This window comes from Chiloscyllium plagiosum, chromosome 11 (genome assembly GCF_004010195.1).
Source record: "Chiloscyllium plagiosum isolate BGI_BamShark_2017 chromosome 11, ASM401019v2, whole genome shotgun sequence".
In the NCBI taxonomy this organism is placed as follows: Eukaryota; Metazoa; Chordata; class Chondrichthyes; order Orectolobiformes; family Hemiscylliidae; genus Chiloscyllium; species Chiloscyllium plagiosum.
Window position 1 is genome coordinate 51,775,362 of NC_057720.1, and position 15,590 is coordinate 51,790,951.

The 15,590-nt window shown below is 39.8% G+C and overlaps 1 protein-coding gene across 1 annotated transcript in view; it reads right to left on the reverse strand.

Annotated features, from left to right (window-relative positions):
- Positions 1–4,680: 4,680 nt before the first annotated feature.
- Positions 4,681–15,590, reverse strand: part of slc1a7a (solute carrier family 1 member 7a) — a 72,960-nt gene continuing 62,050 nt past the window's right edge. Inside the window, exons 8-11 of the mRNA XM_043699315.1 lie at positions 14,064–14,258; positions 10,898–11,032; positions 10,675–10,774; positions 4,681–6,928 (exon numbers count right to left, since the gene is read on the reverse strand). Of these exons, the coding sequence (XP_043555250.1) occupies positions 6,719–6,928; positions 10,675–10,774; positions 10,898–11,032; positions 14,064–14,258 (640 nt within the window). The 3' untranslated portion in view covers positions 4,681–6,718. The remainder of the gene's footprint in view (positions 6,929–10,674; positions 10,775–10,897; positions 11,033–14,063; positions 14,259–15,590) is intronic.

Here is a 15,590-nt window from a genome sequence, read left to right on the forward strand (position 1 = left end):
TTTCCATGTTGTACATCCTGTATATCTCTATGACTCTGCGATGTCATCTAACTCTGCTCCATTAAGACCATTCTAATGCCTCCTGCAAAGTCCATCTGCAATCATCCCCAGGAAAAAGCAGCACAAAAAACTGAAACATCTGCAGATGTTGTAAATCAGGAACGAAACCAGAAATTGTTGGAAAAATTGAGGAAGGGCCACTGGACCTGAAATGTTAACTCTGATTTTTCTTCACAGATGCTCCAGACCTGCTGAGCTTTTCAAGCAACTTCCATTTTTGTTCCTTCCTCAGAAGAGATGGTTGCTAGGAAAATGTTGGTTTATATGCAGAAGGTAATGTGTAAACGATAAGTGAGATAAAGCCCAAAGAGAGAGATGAACGATTGGGCAGACAAAACAGTAGAAAACAATCTGGCTTGGAGGATGAATAGCTGTTAATGGAAACTGTTAGTGGCTAACAACAGGTTGTGTGTAACAGCAGACTATGCAATGACAAGGCTTGGCGTGTGGGGTTGGGTAAGGACATGGGAGAACTCAGGCCTTAAAATCATTGAGCTGGATATTGAGTTCAGAAGGCTGTTGAGTTCCCAAGTGGAAAATGAGGTCCTGTTCTTCTAGTTTGCACTGAGCTTCGCTGGAGCACTGCGGCAAGCTGGAGACAGAGATGTTGGCCAGGGTACAGGATGGTGTGTTGAAGTGACACCAAACTCGCTTTGGAATCTGAGGTAGCTCTAAGCATGACAAAGGCAATTGCAAGGAAAACTCAAAGGACAAACATAAATAAATATATCCGATTAATTGAGCTTTGAATGGAATATTTGCTGGTTTATTAGATTAGAATGATTGTTCTGTGGAGTTTTTTAACTTTAGCATTGTAGCCAAAAGGATAAGATGGCCAGTGGCAGAGGGAAGGGAAGGTTTATGACTGTGTAGAGTTTGGTTTGTTTTCAGTGGAACCATATGAAGCAATGGCAGACAGTGAAGATGGAAAATTGACTTTTTGCTTAGCTCCTCCATCCCTCCTGTCCTTGCTCCTCAGCAGTTCATTACATCTCTGATACCAAGGGCTACACTATTGTGACAAATCACAATAAAGCAGGGCTGCATAATGGCAAATAGTATACTGATTTCTTGGAGCAGTCCAAGCAGAGGAACGGTTGCTTGAACAAGGTAATGCCCTGTCCTGCGAATACATCAGGTAGCAGCATCATAGTGTTTGGATTGTACACCAGAATCACGAGCCAACTAATCAATGAATAATCATTGATGTCCAGTGCTGGTTTGAATCAATCACTCAAGTACTGAGGAATCTGCAGAATAGTACAAAATAAATGCATTATGTCAATGGCTATTATAATAGGCATTCACCACATGATATGCTGATCACACAATACTGTACATTCAGCAAGTGGAACATTTGATATTTACAGTACATGTCAGCATTGAGATGCAGCACCCCAATTTCTGACACCATGGTATCATCCACTAACCTGGCAAAGTCATGGACCTTCTCCATTCTTCTCTCCAGTCAGAAAAAAGGACATTGAACTTGTCTCTCCTACTGTACTGAGCATCAGTCACTTCCCTTATTTAGCAGTGCACTGCCAATAGGAAGATGATGCAGATCTCTAGTTACAGATCTATAGCTCTCTCTAGCTTGGAAGGATCCTGAGATATGAGAAAAGAATTGGGGATCACAGTAGCCTTCAGACATTGGCAGCACTGTCCTTGCCATCCTGTAAAAGTTGGCATGCAAAAGGTGGCAGATTTCAGTGAGCAGCTCTTTCAGAAAAAGGAGTCTGTGCACAATAGTTCTGGTTTAATTTGAGGTAGGACGCATACCTCCAGAAAACCCTGGGTGACTGGGTCTCTGACTGAGAGACTTCTTCCTTTACCTCCTCTCCATGTGGGCACCCTATCATCTTCTCTGCTGCCCTTCTGCTTATCCTGACATGTCATAGGCCAAGGAGCATTGTTACTACAGTTCCCATTTCTGAAACTAAGTCCAACATGAATCCTTTTTCACGTGCAGCACCACTCCTGTTAATATCACCAGAAGGTTGCAAATCACAAAGTATTTCTACAAACTGTTAAGAGCCAGGAAAAATTAGTCAGCAACTAAACGTATGCTTGTTGATGATCCCTTTAATTACAAGCTGCACATCCTTCTTGCTGCTGAATACAAATTCAGCTGTGCAAAGGAGACATTAAATGGAGCATTGATGCCTGAAATTGCAATGTTGTCTTCAAACCAGCATTACATGCTTACTAATATCATGTCCTGTCAACTCTACAGGCTTATGGGATGTTTTTCTAAAGCCTGCATAACTGCACTTGCAAACCTCATAACTAGGGAATGAGAGAGCGTTTTAAATTAATAGTGGGGGCACTGTATCACTTGTGGAAAGACATGCTCCATGAGAGAGTGGAGACAAGGTAAGAGAGTATAGTGGTAAAATGGGGAATGTCGGTCAGAGTACAGCAGAAAGCAGCAAAGAGAAAAAACACGACTAGAATACACCAAATCTCAAGACTAGATGTTACAAAGATAACATAAAGATAAAAACTAAAGGCTCTTCATCTGAATATGCATAGCTTTCATAACAAAGCAAAAAAATTATAGCACACATTGCTATAAGTAAATATAATTTGATGGCCATTGCAGAGAAGTGGCTTCAAGATGACAAGGGTCAGTTCATGTACATTGTTGTAAATCCTTCAACCTTATCTTTTGCACGGATATACTGGACTCCCTCACCTCTGAGGATGGGGATATTGGTGAAGCCTTTTCCTTTTGTATGCTCACTACAATTCACAATTGGATGTGACATGATTTCAGAGCTTAGATTTGATCCATTGGTTATGGAATCACTCACTCTGTCTATCACTTGCTGCTTACGCTATTTAGTATACAAGTAGTCCTGATGTATAGCTTCACTAGGTTGGCACCTCATTTTTAGGTATGCCTGGTGCTGTTCGCGGCTTGCTCTCCTGCACTATTGCTTGGACCAATGTTGATACCCTTAATTGATGGTAATGGTAGAGTTGGGAGTTATGACAGACCATGAGGTTATAAATTGTGCCTGGGTCCAAATCTGATGCTCATGGCCCACAGATGTACATGGATGCCTCATTTTCAGTCCAATATAACCCACATGGTCATTCCAAGTAGATTATGTAAATAGTTCCTTGTTTATCATTAATTTCCTTAGCTGTTTATAATGATGCCAATTAAATAAATAATATCTGCTTCATAATCTTTGGTCTTGTCTATATGTTTGAATCTCATTACAAATACTGTACAATGTGTTCACTTGACAGTAATGTTATTTTGGCACAAAAGTGAAACCACTAACATTGAAACTACAGGGGTGAATTTTGAAGTTAACATCTTTTAATAAATCCATGGTATTGAGATACTGATGAAGGGCTTATGTCCGAAAAATAATTTCTCCAGCTACCCGGATGCTGGCTGACTTTCTGTGCTTTTCCAGCACCACACTCTTGGCTCTGATCTCCAGTATCTGCAATCTTCACTTTCTCCCCATGGTATTGAGATGCCTCTGCTTTGGATGTAGATAAAGAACACAATGCTGGCACAGATGCCATGGACATATATGACATTTATGTTGTGAAAATTCAGCTAAGTGTTTCTTTCTTATTTCACATTTTAAAAATAGGTACCAATGGTCATTATTGGGGAGAATGGAAGGAATTAATGTACTGACTATTTAAGTGCAAAATAGATTTGCCAGTAGAGGTCATCAGAAAATATGACAACAATAGCAGGTCCATAAAGTCTCATCTTCATGTTTATCAATCACTGATAGCCTGACGTAGAGTCATGGAGTCATACAGCACGCAATCAGACCCTTCAGTCCATGCAAAACAAGTTTCCCAGACTAAACTAGCCCCATTTGCCTGTGTTTGACCCATATCCCTATAAACCTTTTCTATTCATGTACCTGTCCAAATGTCTTTTAAATGGTATAACTGTACCTATATTTACTACTTCCTCAGGCAATTCATTCCACACGGTGTGAAAAGTTGCCTCAGTCCCTTTTAAAGTCTTTCTCCTCTTGCCTTAAAAATATGCTCTCTAGTTTTGAACTCCCCACTCTGGGAAAAGACCTTTGCTATTCACCTTATCTGTGCCCCTCGTGATTTTAAAAGTCTCTATAGTGTCACCCCTCAACTTCCTATGCTGCAGAGAAAGATGGCCCAGCCCATCCAGCCTCTCCTTGTAACTCAAATGTTCCAATCCCAGTAACATCCTGGTAAATCTTTTCTGAACTCTCTCCAATTTAATAATATCCTTCCTATAGCACAGCTACCAGAACTGTACACAGTACTCCAAAAGTGGCCTCAGCAACATCCTGTTCAACCTCAACATGAGTCCCAACTCCTATACTCAATGGTCTGAGCAATGAAGGCAATTGTGCTAAATGCCACCTTAACCAACCTGTCTACCTCCTATGCAACTTTCAATAAACTGCATACGTGAACCCCTACGTCTCTCTGTTTGACAGTACTCCCCAGGGCCCTATAATAAACTGTATAAGTCCTGCCCTTAGTTGTTTTATCAACTCGTATTTATCTAAATTAAACTCCATCTGCCACATCTCATAGGCAACAGGACTGATCACAGAAAGTACACAACTTTAAAAACAGCATAATTTATTGTCACTCAAAAAATAAAATCAGGAAAAATATAATGGCAACAATAATGGCAGATTACTTGTAGTTTTGTCCTTCTGGTAAATAAGCTTAAAACAATGAGTCATATAGCATTTGAGAATTAATTGCTTTCAATGGACTGATATTGGAAAAAATGCTGAAAGAGACATCGTCAGATATTCTTTCACGAAAATACTATCTCCATTTGATGCACTAAGTAATTTTATACATGACATTTGTTGTGTTTTAGCTGACATAAAATATTCCACGTCTAAGTGGTAATAAAATCTAAATTTCTCTAATAATAAGCAGCATATAATCTGCTTCAGATTCAGATAATATTAAATGGCAATGCATTTAAGCTATGTACAGTGAAACTATTTCATAAAAACAGTACAAGAAATATGACATTAAAATTCATAAAACAATGAAAGAGCCATTAGGTGATTACTGGACCATTAGCTGATTAAAACCTGCCAGCCCATTCAAAGTATTATGCCCTGAATCATTGAAAACAATACATTGTTGATGCCCTCCAATTCTGACATTTCTACGTCATTATTTCAATCCTTTATTGTTGTAGGTCAGCATAATTCTGCAATAGAAAGACTGTCCCAGTGAAGCAGAACTGCCACTTGGCAGAAAAAATGATTAGAGAAACTTATTTAAAATGAACTTAGGCAGGATATTAAATCATTCTAGACAATTGAATACAGCACAAAACTAATTGCTAGGACCTGCAAAACCTAATGCTGAGAAAACAACTGATCCAGTGTGTTTAGTGTAAGATTAAGTTTATCTAGTTTTCTAACATTTATCTTTAAAACTTCCATCAAGCTTCTCTTCCTCATTCCTTCTAAGGATGTAAAACTAGGTAACTGTTTAGTTAGCTTGATTTTACTTTTCCTCTACAATAAACAGGCTTTTGAAATGTGATTTTTGCCTTCTTTCCTACTCCCCTTTTAGCTCTCTCCTTTAAAACTATCAGATTAAATAGGTACAGCTGAAGTCCTTGGAAGAGAAGTTGTCGTGCATCAGGATTTGGGGCTGTAAGTGCTTAGAAGAGATTTTGAATAAATACATACGAGCATGATGCTATTAAGTTAACTTTGGCTCTCAAGAGCTTAAATGTGCAGCTTCCAGGAATGAAGATTAGTATTTGTAAAACATGTCGACCCAGAATGGAGCTATGGAACTTCAACAATTTACATAAAGTGTTAGCTGCCAAGATTCTTCAGTTAACCATTCTTGGAGCATGAAGAGCTGGAATGTGTGTGTGTGTGCACGCGCGTGCGTGTGTGTGTGTGTGTGTGTGAGAAGTCAAGTCTTTGGCCTTCTAACCAGCCATGACTTAGAGATTTAGAGGGTGAATTTTTTCAGGGCTTTATCTCACTTGACAATCATCATTTCATTCAGTAATGCATCCAGATTCTAACATTGGAGATTGTACTTTATGGAAGGAAAGACATTTTTAAATTAATCGGTTCAGAAGGTTTCTGATATAGCTTTGGAGTAGGTAGGACTTGAATGCAGACTTTCTAGTTCAGAGGTAGGGACTTTATTTACCACTGCACTACAAGAGCCCCAGGGAAGTTCCTAGATAATTATTGAAATTTCTTCTTTTTTGCCTCTTCATAGAATTAGAACAACATGTACCTGCTTCCTGAACTCCCTAGAATGGAGACAACCCATTAGGGAATGGGAGAAAGGAATCAGGAAAGATAGAAAATGCTAAAATCAGATAAGTTTAATTTGCTACCTCTTATTTTAGCAGGTGAAATAAATATAAGAATGTACCCTCTAAATTATTCCATTGTAAATTCAAGAAAAACCAAATAGACAAAAATCATGTGATATTTATGAAAAGAGACAAAGCATGAATAGGTCACATTGATACACATTAACTGCGCATCTCCAGCACTACCATCCATCAGTTCTACTTTTTAACTTCTCATGAATATATAACATTTCCAGCTCTGAGGTAGTCATACATTTTACCAATATGGCATGAAATACTCTTGTTGAATATACATTTGCGTCACTATACTTTGGTCTCTAACTCATCTATTTCAATGGTACAGTGATCCTTTTTGGTGCCGAGACCCAACTCTATTTGTACATTATGGGATCCCTCTGGGGTAATAGCATAGATTTGTTTGTTTGACTTGTTAGCATCATTCGTGCATCCATTTCTCTGATAGGCCATGATTGGATTAATGCTTATAGGTTTTGTTTCACCAATCAGTGGAACCTAAATAAGATAAAATAATGAGGTGATTAGATAGATCACTCACTGTTGCTGAACAATTTGATAAATTGGCAATTACTGACGCAATGATTAATTAGTATTGGCAATACAGTTAAGATGATAAGTTTCAAAATTATCAGTGTAAGTTCTAATTTTCGTTTCATGGGCAGTTGCCCAATGCAGTGGATTACTCATCTATTACTGAACCATATGGTTTAAATTCCATTGATATAATTAGGCAGAAAAGCAAGACAACTGACCCAGTCTCCTGCATGATCACCTAGTGACGATGTAAATTTACTCCTGTGTCCCAAGTATTGAATCAAACAGGTTCTATGGAAGGTAAGGATAATGGATAGCATTTCAAGAAATCCAAAACAGTGTGAATTCAGTCAGTTACTATATCTGAGGGGCATATTATATAGCATGAACTTGTAATATTGATTGTACTTTTCTCTTTCAGTCTCCTGCTCCAGGTGCAAAGGTGAAATTGACCTGATAAACTCAGCTAGTTTTATTTCAGCAAAAAGGCATGGCATCTGGTTCACTGACTATCATCTCCTTACAGATAAAACAGAGAAAGTGGCAAGGGATACACATCAAACTCCCCAGAGCAGCCATGGTTGACAGCCTTGACTGTTCATGTCTTTATCTCCCCCACCCAAATGTTTAGACTACAGTGATTCCTCTCACTAGAACACATACTTTTCAAAATTGTCAATATGCAAAATGCCCTAATAGACTCTGATCCAGCCACAAGTATGTGAATGTTCTGTGCTAGGAGCACACCCATTCCCAGTTGAGTGCAATAGAATGATACACTGTAATAAGTATCTCAGTTCCACATAGCCTACACACCAGGGCTCTCCTTGACAGTTCTATCGAGGTTACTTTTTAATTTTCGGGGCACATTTTTCATTCTCACTAATTCATTCATTAGGTGATGCAGTCATGCAGTAGCAATACCTTCTGTATTTTTTGGTGACATATTTGGACTGAAAAGCAGAATTAGAATTCATCAATATCCCCATACAATGCTTTATGAAGGCTTCTAATTTGTGGAGTCAATTCCACAATGCTTCTAGCATTTCATGGCAGTGGCTGCAGATGATGCATTGTGAGAAATCACATGCATGTAGCAGTGATTTTGCATCTATTAGAATCAATGGATCAAAAATCTCACCTTATTTCTCACAATATTATTTCTGTGAGGGCTGCTCCCCACTTGGAAACTTGGAATTGTTTCTTATGTTTGAAATGCACCCCTGTTGCCAACACGGAGGAACCAGAAGACTCCACAGACATCATTGTGTTGCAACCACCATTATTGCCTCTCCTTCCACACCCCGTTATCTTCAGAAATGCATTCTGCATTCCCCTGGCAACCCACTCACTGCCCCCTTCACATCGCCTTGCCGTTCCCCTGACCAAACCCCTGAACACTCAGGCATAAATACAAAGTTAGAAGGTTTAATTTCCATCTAGTGAAATCTCTGGATGGCCCTTTGCATCATTCTCTATTAGTTAGGAAGTATAACATAGCCTTCACATCATAAACTTCAGCAAAATGCTACATCATGGAGTGTTAGAATGATTGAAGTTCAAACATAACACACGTACAATTATTACTAATGGGCCACCATAATGATGGCAAAAGATCACCAGAAACTGCACTTATATGCCAATTAAGATGTAGTGTCTGATTAGGAGAAACCTAAGGAAATTCTAAATCCAGCTACAATCTGGCAGGGCAACATATCTTAAAAGACGACTGTCCCTTAATTTTGGTCACCATAGTAAGTGTTTAGGATTAGTTTCAGCGCTCCTTCTCACTGTATTTAAAAGGTTGCTACTGGTAATCAAAGTCAAGTGACTTCAATATAACTGCAGAGACAAAAAGCCATAAGACGAAAGCAAATGTTGTGTCCTCTTCAGTGATATGAGGAGCTGCTGTGTAGGTAGGTAATGATTGAGCATTGCATGATCTCAAGCAATCCCTTTTGGGACATAATCAATACATTTTGTGGATAGGAAATTACAAAATATGATGTAAATCATTTCTCCATTTTCCAAAGGCCACTATCAATAGTGATCAGAATTTTTTCTCCAGCCAGTACTAATAACTGACAAGTCCAACAACAAACCAGAAAGGGTACTGGTAAGATTTAGAGTGAGCTCTACACTGAGTTGAAGTTTGCCCAGGCAGATCATGGAACAGGACATGTCTGCATGGAGTGCACTGTATAAACAGAAGGCTCATTGAATCTGTTCACTATAAGGAAGCAGTTTCAGCAAAACATCATTGGGCTGATACTGCTACTACAGGTACATTTAATATTCAAGCTGATCACCAAAAGCTGCTTCCTCAAATAAAGTGGAGTTGAAAAATAGCTTCTGGATTTGGTGAAGAGTGCAAGGAGACTTCAGATTTGTTTTTGGAGCTGTCCTCTGAGTGATGATGCGATAGAGTTTGAGTCACACAGAGTCGTGTTGCGATTTCTGGCCACAATAAAGAAAATCCAAATAGCAGGAAAATAATTAAGATAATTATAAGCCATGGCTCTTAAGTGCTTTCAGATTATTGTAGTTATCTATATTAAATTACTTAGTGACATGCAGCAATCAGAAAGGACCAATTCAAAACTTGATGTTGTAAGGAGTATGTTGGATCAATTATGTTTTTTTTAATATTAAAATGTTTTGTAAGGCCCAAGGGGAATTGACTTAAATTGTTTCTGTTGATTTTCTTTGGCATAAGGTTTTGTGTCACCGTCACGAGGAAGCTGAAAACTGTGGGAGTGCATGAAAAATCTTTGATTAAAAGCTACATAATAGAATCACAGAGCCTAATTCTTTGATAAGGTTGGCGCTGTCACCCATCCTATCACATGGAAAAGATTTGAAATAACTGATTTCAACTCTCAGCAGTAGCTGGAACCTGGTAGTAGTCAACTGGTCACACATTCCACATTCCACCAGATTTTCCTTTAGTAATGCAATTCTATAAAAATCAGGTCAGGTGTTAACCAGGTAACATCGACAAAATAATGACAGGCTGTTTTTCTTTCCTCACCTTAAATCTATTTGGAGGAAATATTTTCTTCTGAAGAAGTTACCAAAGCAATATCGTACACATCAAAAAAAAAGCATGGTCATGTTAGTCTCAAGCAAATACATTGTAAGTTCAGCATGGAAAGATTCAAGTACAGCAAGAAACAGTCACTTCTGCAAGAATAAACTAACACTGTCAGAGACCGTATTTAAAAAGTTCTAATATTTTCTGGGCATTGAGAAGATAATTTAATTATTGTAATTACTGTTCAGAAGTTTTGCTTTCTGCCCTAAAAGAAGTGCAGGTCTGTGGGTGTTAGCTTCTGGCATCTTGCCAAAAGATGTTAAATCTTGAAGGCAAATCTTAGAGAATGTAGAATGAGTCCACATGGATGTCTTAATTGAAACTGATTCTGTCTTCACCTCACATTCACACTCTTTTCAAGAGATGTCCTGGTTGCTTTGCCTGGGATAAATTAATTTAGATCAAAGGTCAAACCTGGCATCTTTTTTTGCTGAAAGACTTATTGTCATAGCAGATAATCAACAGGTACAGCCACTGTGCTATTGGTTGAACATAACAAGTTATTTTCCATGTCCAATCATCAGATGTCCAGTCTTTAAAAGAGTTAATAAGCCACAAAGCACATCTGTTGAGTAAAACCAAGTTTGAAAAGAGAACAAAATAATTTTCCTACTTCATCATTTTCCTGAGTGAAATTCTTTCGGCAGATATGAGCCATGATTCCAGCTGCCAAAGCATCTCCCAGGACATTAATCATGGTCCGAAATCTATCCCTTTCAAAAAAGAAGCCACTAAATGTTAGCACTCTGTTAAAATACCAGCCAGCGAGGTAGAAACAACTTCTTGTAAGGTTTATAAATAACAAAAAAAGGAAAAATCTTTGCTTTACAACTTACAGTGCCCAGTCTACTGCAATTATTAGAGTGATGTCATCTGTAGGAAGACCAACAGATGTCAAGACAATAACCATGGTGACAAGTCCAGCTTGTGGAATCCCTGCTGCACCTATGCTGGCTGCTGTGGCTGTTATGCTGCAAAAATAAACAATAACAAGATATTACTGTAAAGTGGAAATCCAACTTTTAATGAATGTTTTGCTGCTTTGGCATCTAACTCTCCTCTTGTGATTGAGAGTGGGCACTTTATCCACATCTCCTGCAATCCTGTGAAAAAGCCCAGAGAAAATGTAAGTGATACAAAGAATGATGCCATCTTCAACATTGACTTCCTTTTTGTACACTTGATTACTCAATTCTGCACAGTTGGCATAAAGATTTCTGCAGAGTTGTGTTGTCCAAATGCTACGTCAGACAGTGTGATATGCTATTGAGGCATGGCCTACATTATTACAGGAAGTGATACAATGCTACATGAACTTGCTCTCTCGTAGCTTTGCGGCAAGCTGAAGTCACAGTAAGATTATTCTTAAATAAGTTCTCTTCAGATCTGCAGACTCTAAATATTCTTTAGCAGCACAACAAAACTAAGATTATAATAAGTTGAAGGCATCAAATTGTTGCTGCTATATAATTCCAGTTGAAGATAGACACTTTCCAAAACCTTTCCAAAGCATTCCTGATGAAGGGCTTTTGCCTGAAATGTTGATTTTCCTGCTCCTCGGATGCTGCCTGGCCTGCTGTGCTTTTCCAGCACCACTCTAATCTAAACTCTGGTTTCCAGCATCTGCAGTCCTCACTTTTGCCTACTTTCCAAAACCTTGTTTATTAACAGGTTAGTTGACCACAAGGGCACCACTGTCAAGTTTGTGAAGTAACTCCACAGAGGCCAGTATCCCATCACCAAGTCACTCTTTACTTATATGTGGAGAGTCCTTGGCACTGATCCAGCTCCCTCAGAGCCAACTCTAAGAGAAGAGAACCTCTGATACTCCTGTCCTTATTTGTCAGCCAGGGCTCCCTGATTGGACCAGATTAACAGCCCCAATCAGGGAACTCATCTCTGAATACAATCTTTACAGCTAACTATTTACATCATTGTGTTATCTATCCAAAACATGTTTATTGTTTTGATTTCAGAAAAACATCCATATTGAAGCATTCAGGAATTCCTGATGAAGGGCTTATACCTGAAACATTGACTCCCCTGCTTCTCAGAAACTGCCTGACCTGCTGTGCTCTGGCAGTGTCACCCTTTTCGAAGGAATGTAACAAGTTGTGTATTTTAGTACTGGTTTTGGAATCTAGAGTGTGCTAGCTGTTGTATGAGTGACTGGGATTGGTAAGGTGGACGGGGGGGACGGGGGGGATGGGGGGGAAGGGCAGCAAGCTGTTATGTTGGTACTAAGAGTTCGTGTAGACACCATAGCTCCCAGGCCTCATTTTACATTAGAGATCTAACTCCCATCTGAAGCCAGTAGGTATTACTCCCAGCTGGTGGGAGAATGTGAGGATTTGGACAGCAGGAGACTACTGTTGGCGATCTAAGAGAATGGTCTATGGTGCTGCAGTAAATGGCTGAAAGGAATGAAGAGAAAACCTGTGGTCTGAATGGGATAAGAAGGGGGAAGCAAGAAGGAGCAATGCCTGAAGGCTCCAAGGGAAACATCAATTCCCATTGGCCTACAATTAACCACATCACCACCGTTAACTTTTCAAAGTGCTTAACTTTCTGGATTTCTTGTATCCGTTTCCTGAAAGGTTTGTCCTGGCAAAGATATCACAAGAGGTGTGGTTTCCCCATACAGTCCTCTGGGTAAGATTGCAGCATGACACTATCTGCATTATCATTCAAGGATTTTATCAGCCTCCTGAGCATCTGAAAATTAAAACTGAAACTCACTAAATCAGGAGGTGAATCCAATGTCATTTTAACTGTCTCCACGTCTATTAACTGACAGATGGAAGGCTCAAATTCCATGGAGATTTTCATTTTACTATGGAAATGGTGAAACTGATCCAATATATATAGTAATTCATGGACTCAAAATCAAAATATAAATCATTGGATTCCTTATAAATCCAATGAGTAACTAATATTAAAAATGGAATCTGCCATCCCTTACTGGTATAACCTAGCTGGTGTGGCCTACCTCGGACTCCATTCCCAAAAACATTGCAATGTTTTCTGTAGTGGCCTTGCAATCCATTCAGTTATAAGACATCAGACACTGAACAGAAATATTGGATACATCCATTGGCAATGATCCGCATCGGGAAAAGACTCAAACAGTCGTATTCTATTTAGCCCTGGAAAATTCCACCTCATAAAGAGCAGCAATAATAAGAGTATTTGGTCCTATGATGCTCAATATTGACTCTGAACCTAAAGAATTCTCTGGCCTCAGGTGAAACATACTGCAAATAAAAAGAGAAAGTGTATATTTCTGTGTTAGATGAAGACAAGTTTAAGGCTCCCTGTAGCCTAATAACAGCAGGCAGAACGCAAAATTAATGGCAAACTGGATAATGTATTGAAAGGCAAGTGGCTCCCATTGATACAAACCCCAATGAGCAGTTGATGAGAATTCTTGTGTATGTTGGCTTCTGTCAGAACCAGCTGGGATGAGTTGGGTAGATTTGCTGTGACCAATCCTGCTCTTTTGTATGAAACAAAGTTACTGATACCAGAAGGAAAGATGCCTATGTGACATCTAAGGCAGAAGATGGTTGCATCTTCATAACATATGTTTATAGCATGTCAGTAGACAGCTTGTTACATTCCATCTGTGATAACTAACAGTCTCTTGTGAGATATCAAGCTCAAATTTAAAGTAAGTTTTTACATCACTGCTACTGAAACATTCTCATAGAGCAAACATAGAACTGATACAGCACATAACCAGAAAGTAAAACTGGTTAGCTCCTCTTAGGAAGAGTCTGTTACAGATATTTTCTCATCAATCTGTTCAGAAATATTATGATATACCTCTGCAGCAGGTGGGACTTGAACCAATGCCTCCTGGTTCGGAGGTAGGGACACTACCACTGCACCACAAGAGTCCCTATCTCATGATATTAGTTAACCTTTGCTGGTACAAACTGTCTTTTACAACTGGAAGCTACAAAATTTCAATTAGCTCAAATAAATGAGAACTCCATTTACCTTACAGTAATAATTTGTCCAAAGTCCAGTTCATAGTTGTTAACCTGTGCTATGAATATTGCTGCTACAGCTTCATACAAGGCAGTGCCATCCATGTTGATTGTAGCTCCCACAGGCAATACAAATCTCGCAATTCTTCTGTCGATATGATTATTTTCCAACAGGCACTTGAAGGTGATTGGCAAAGTGGCAGAACTGCAAATAATCAATGGCAACCGTAGTTAGACTATAGTGCAAACTTCAAATAGTGAACCCACCCATGCAGATCCAATGAAGTGCATTTTCATCCTGAGGCAGAGATAGGATTTTGAGGTGGCTCTACTGGAAAGGTATGAGGTCAACTTCCTGACAAGTCTCCTGCTTTCCCATGAATTTAGTGGAAATGCCTTCTTAGAAGTTGCATCAACTCGCTAGAAAGCTATAGCCAATCAACTGAGGCAGTTAACAAGCCACTGGATAAGGGTTCTTGTGGAACTGTGGTAAAGATCCTAGCTCTAAGCCAAGAAACCTGTTTTCAAGTCCCACCTGCACCAAAGGTGTGTCACAACATCTCTGAACAAGTCAAGTAGAAAATGCTTTTTTAAAAAGTCAAATGATAACTTGTTCCAGGGCTGTTTTTGACACAATGCACAGGAACTGGGCTGGGCCATCAGCGTGCCTAATGAAAGGAGACAGCTATCCAATGGAGAGCCAGAGAACTGGGAGCTATTCTGACACTGCACAAATAGTGCTCAAGCATGACCACACACAGCTTGTTTTGTGTGGGGTTAATAGGGCAGAGCGGTGGGGGTGGGGGGAATGATCCAGGCTGCCATTCCCTTGCAACAAAATGAGACCAACTGTGGTATTTTCAGACCCTCTCTTCCTCTTTCCCTACCCTCAATGGCGCTCAAATAAAACTTACTCATTCATTCCCATAATCAAGAATTTACCCTTTCTGCCCAATATCTATGTGACTTGTATGCCAAGGAAACTTAATAATGTGTACCCTCTTTACAGGAATCTTAGCCATGCCATCAGTTGTATTTCTCCTTACACCTCCCACCACCAAACCATCATCTCCCAGACCATCCATAACCTCATCACCTCAGGGGATCTCCCATCCACTGCCTCCAACCTCATCGTCCCCCAACCCCGCATCGCCCGTTTCTACCTCCTCCCCAAAATCCACAAACCTAACTGCCCCGGCCGACCCATTGTCTCAGACTGCTTCTGCCCCACCGAACTCATCTCTGCATATCTCGACAAGGTCCTGTCCCCCTTAGTCCAAGAACTCCCCAACTCCGTTCGGGACACCACCCACGCCCTCCACCACCTCCATGATTTTCACTGCCCCGGCCCCCAACGCCTTATCTTCACCATGGACATCCAGTCTCTATACACTTCCATCCCCATCACGAAGGCCTCAAAGCCCTCCGCTTCTTCCTTTCCTGCCAACCCAACCAGTACCCTTCCACTAACACCCTCCTTCGACTGACTGAACTGGTCCTCACTCTGAACAACTTCTCTTTCCAATCCTCCCACTTC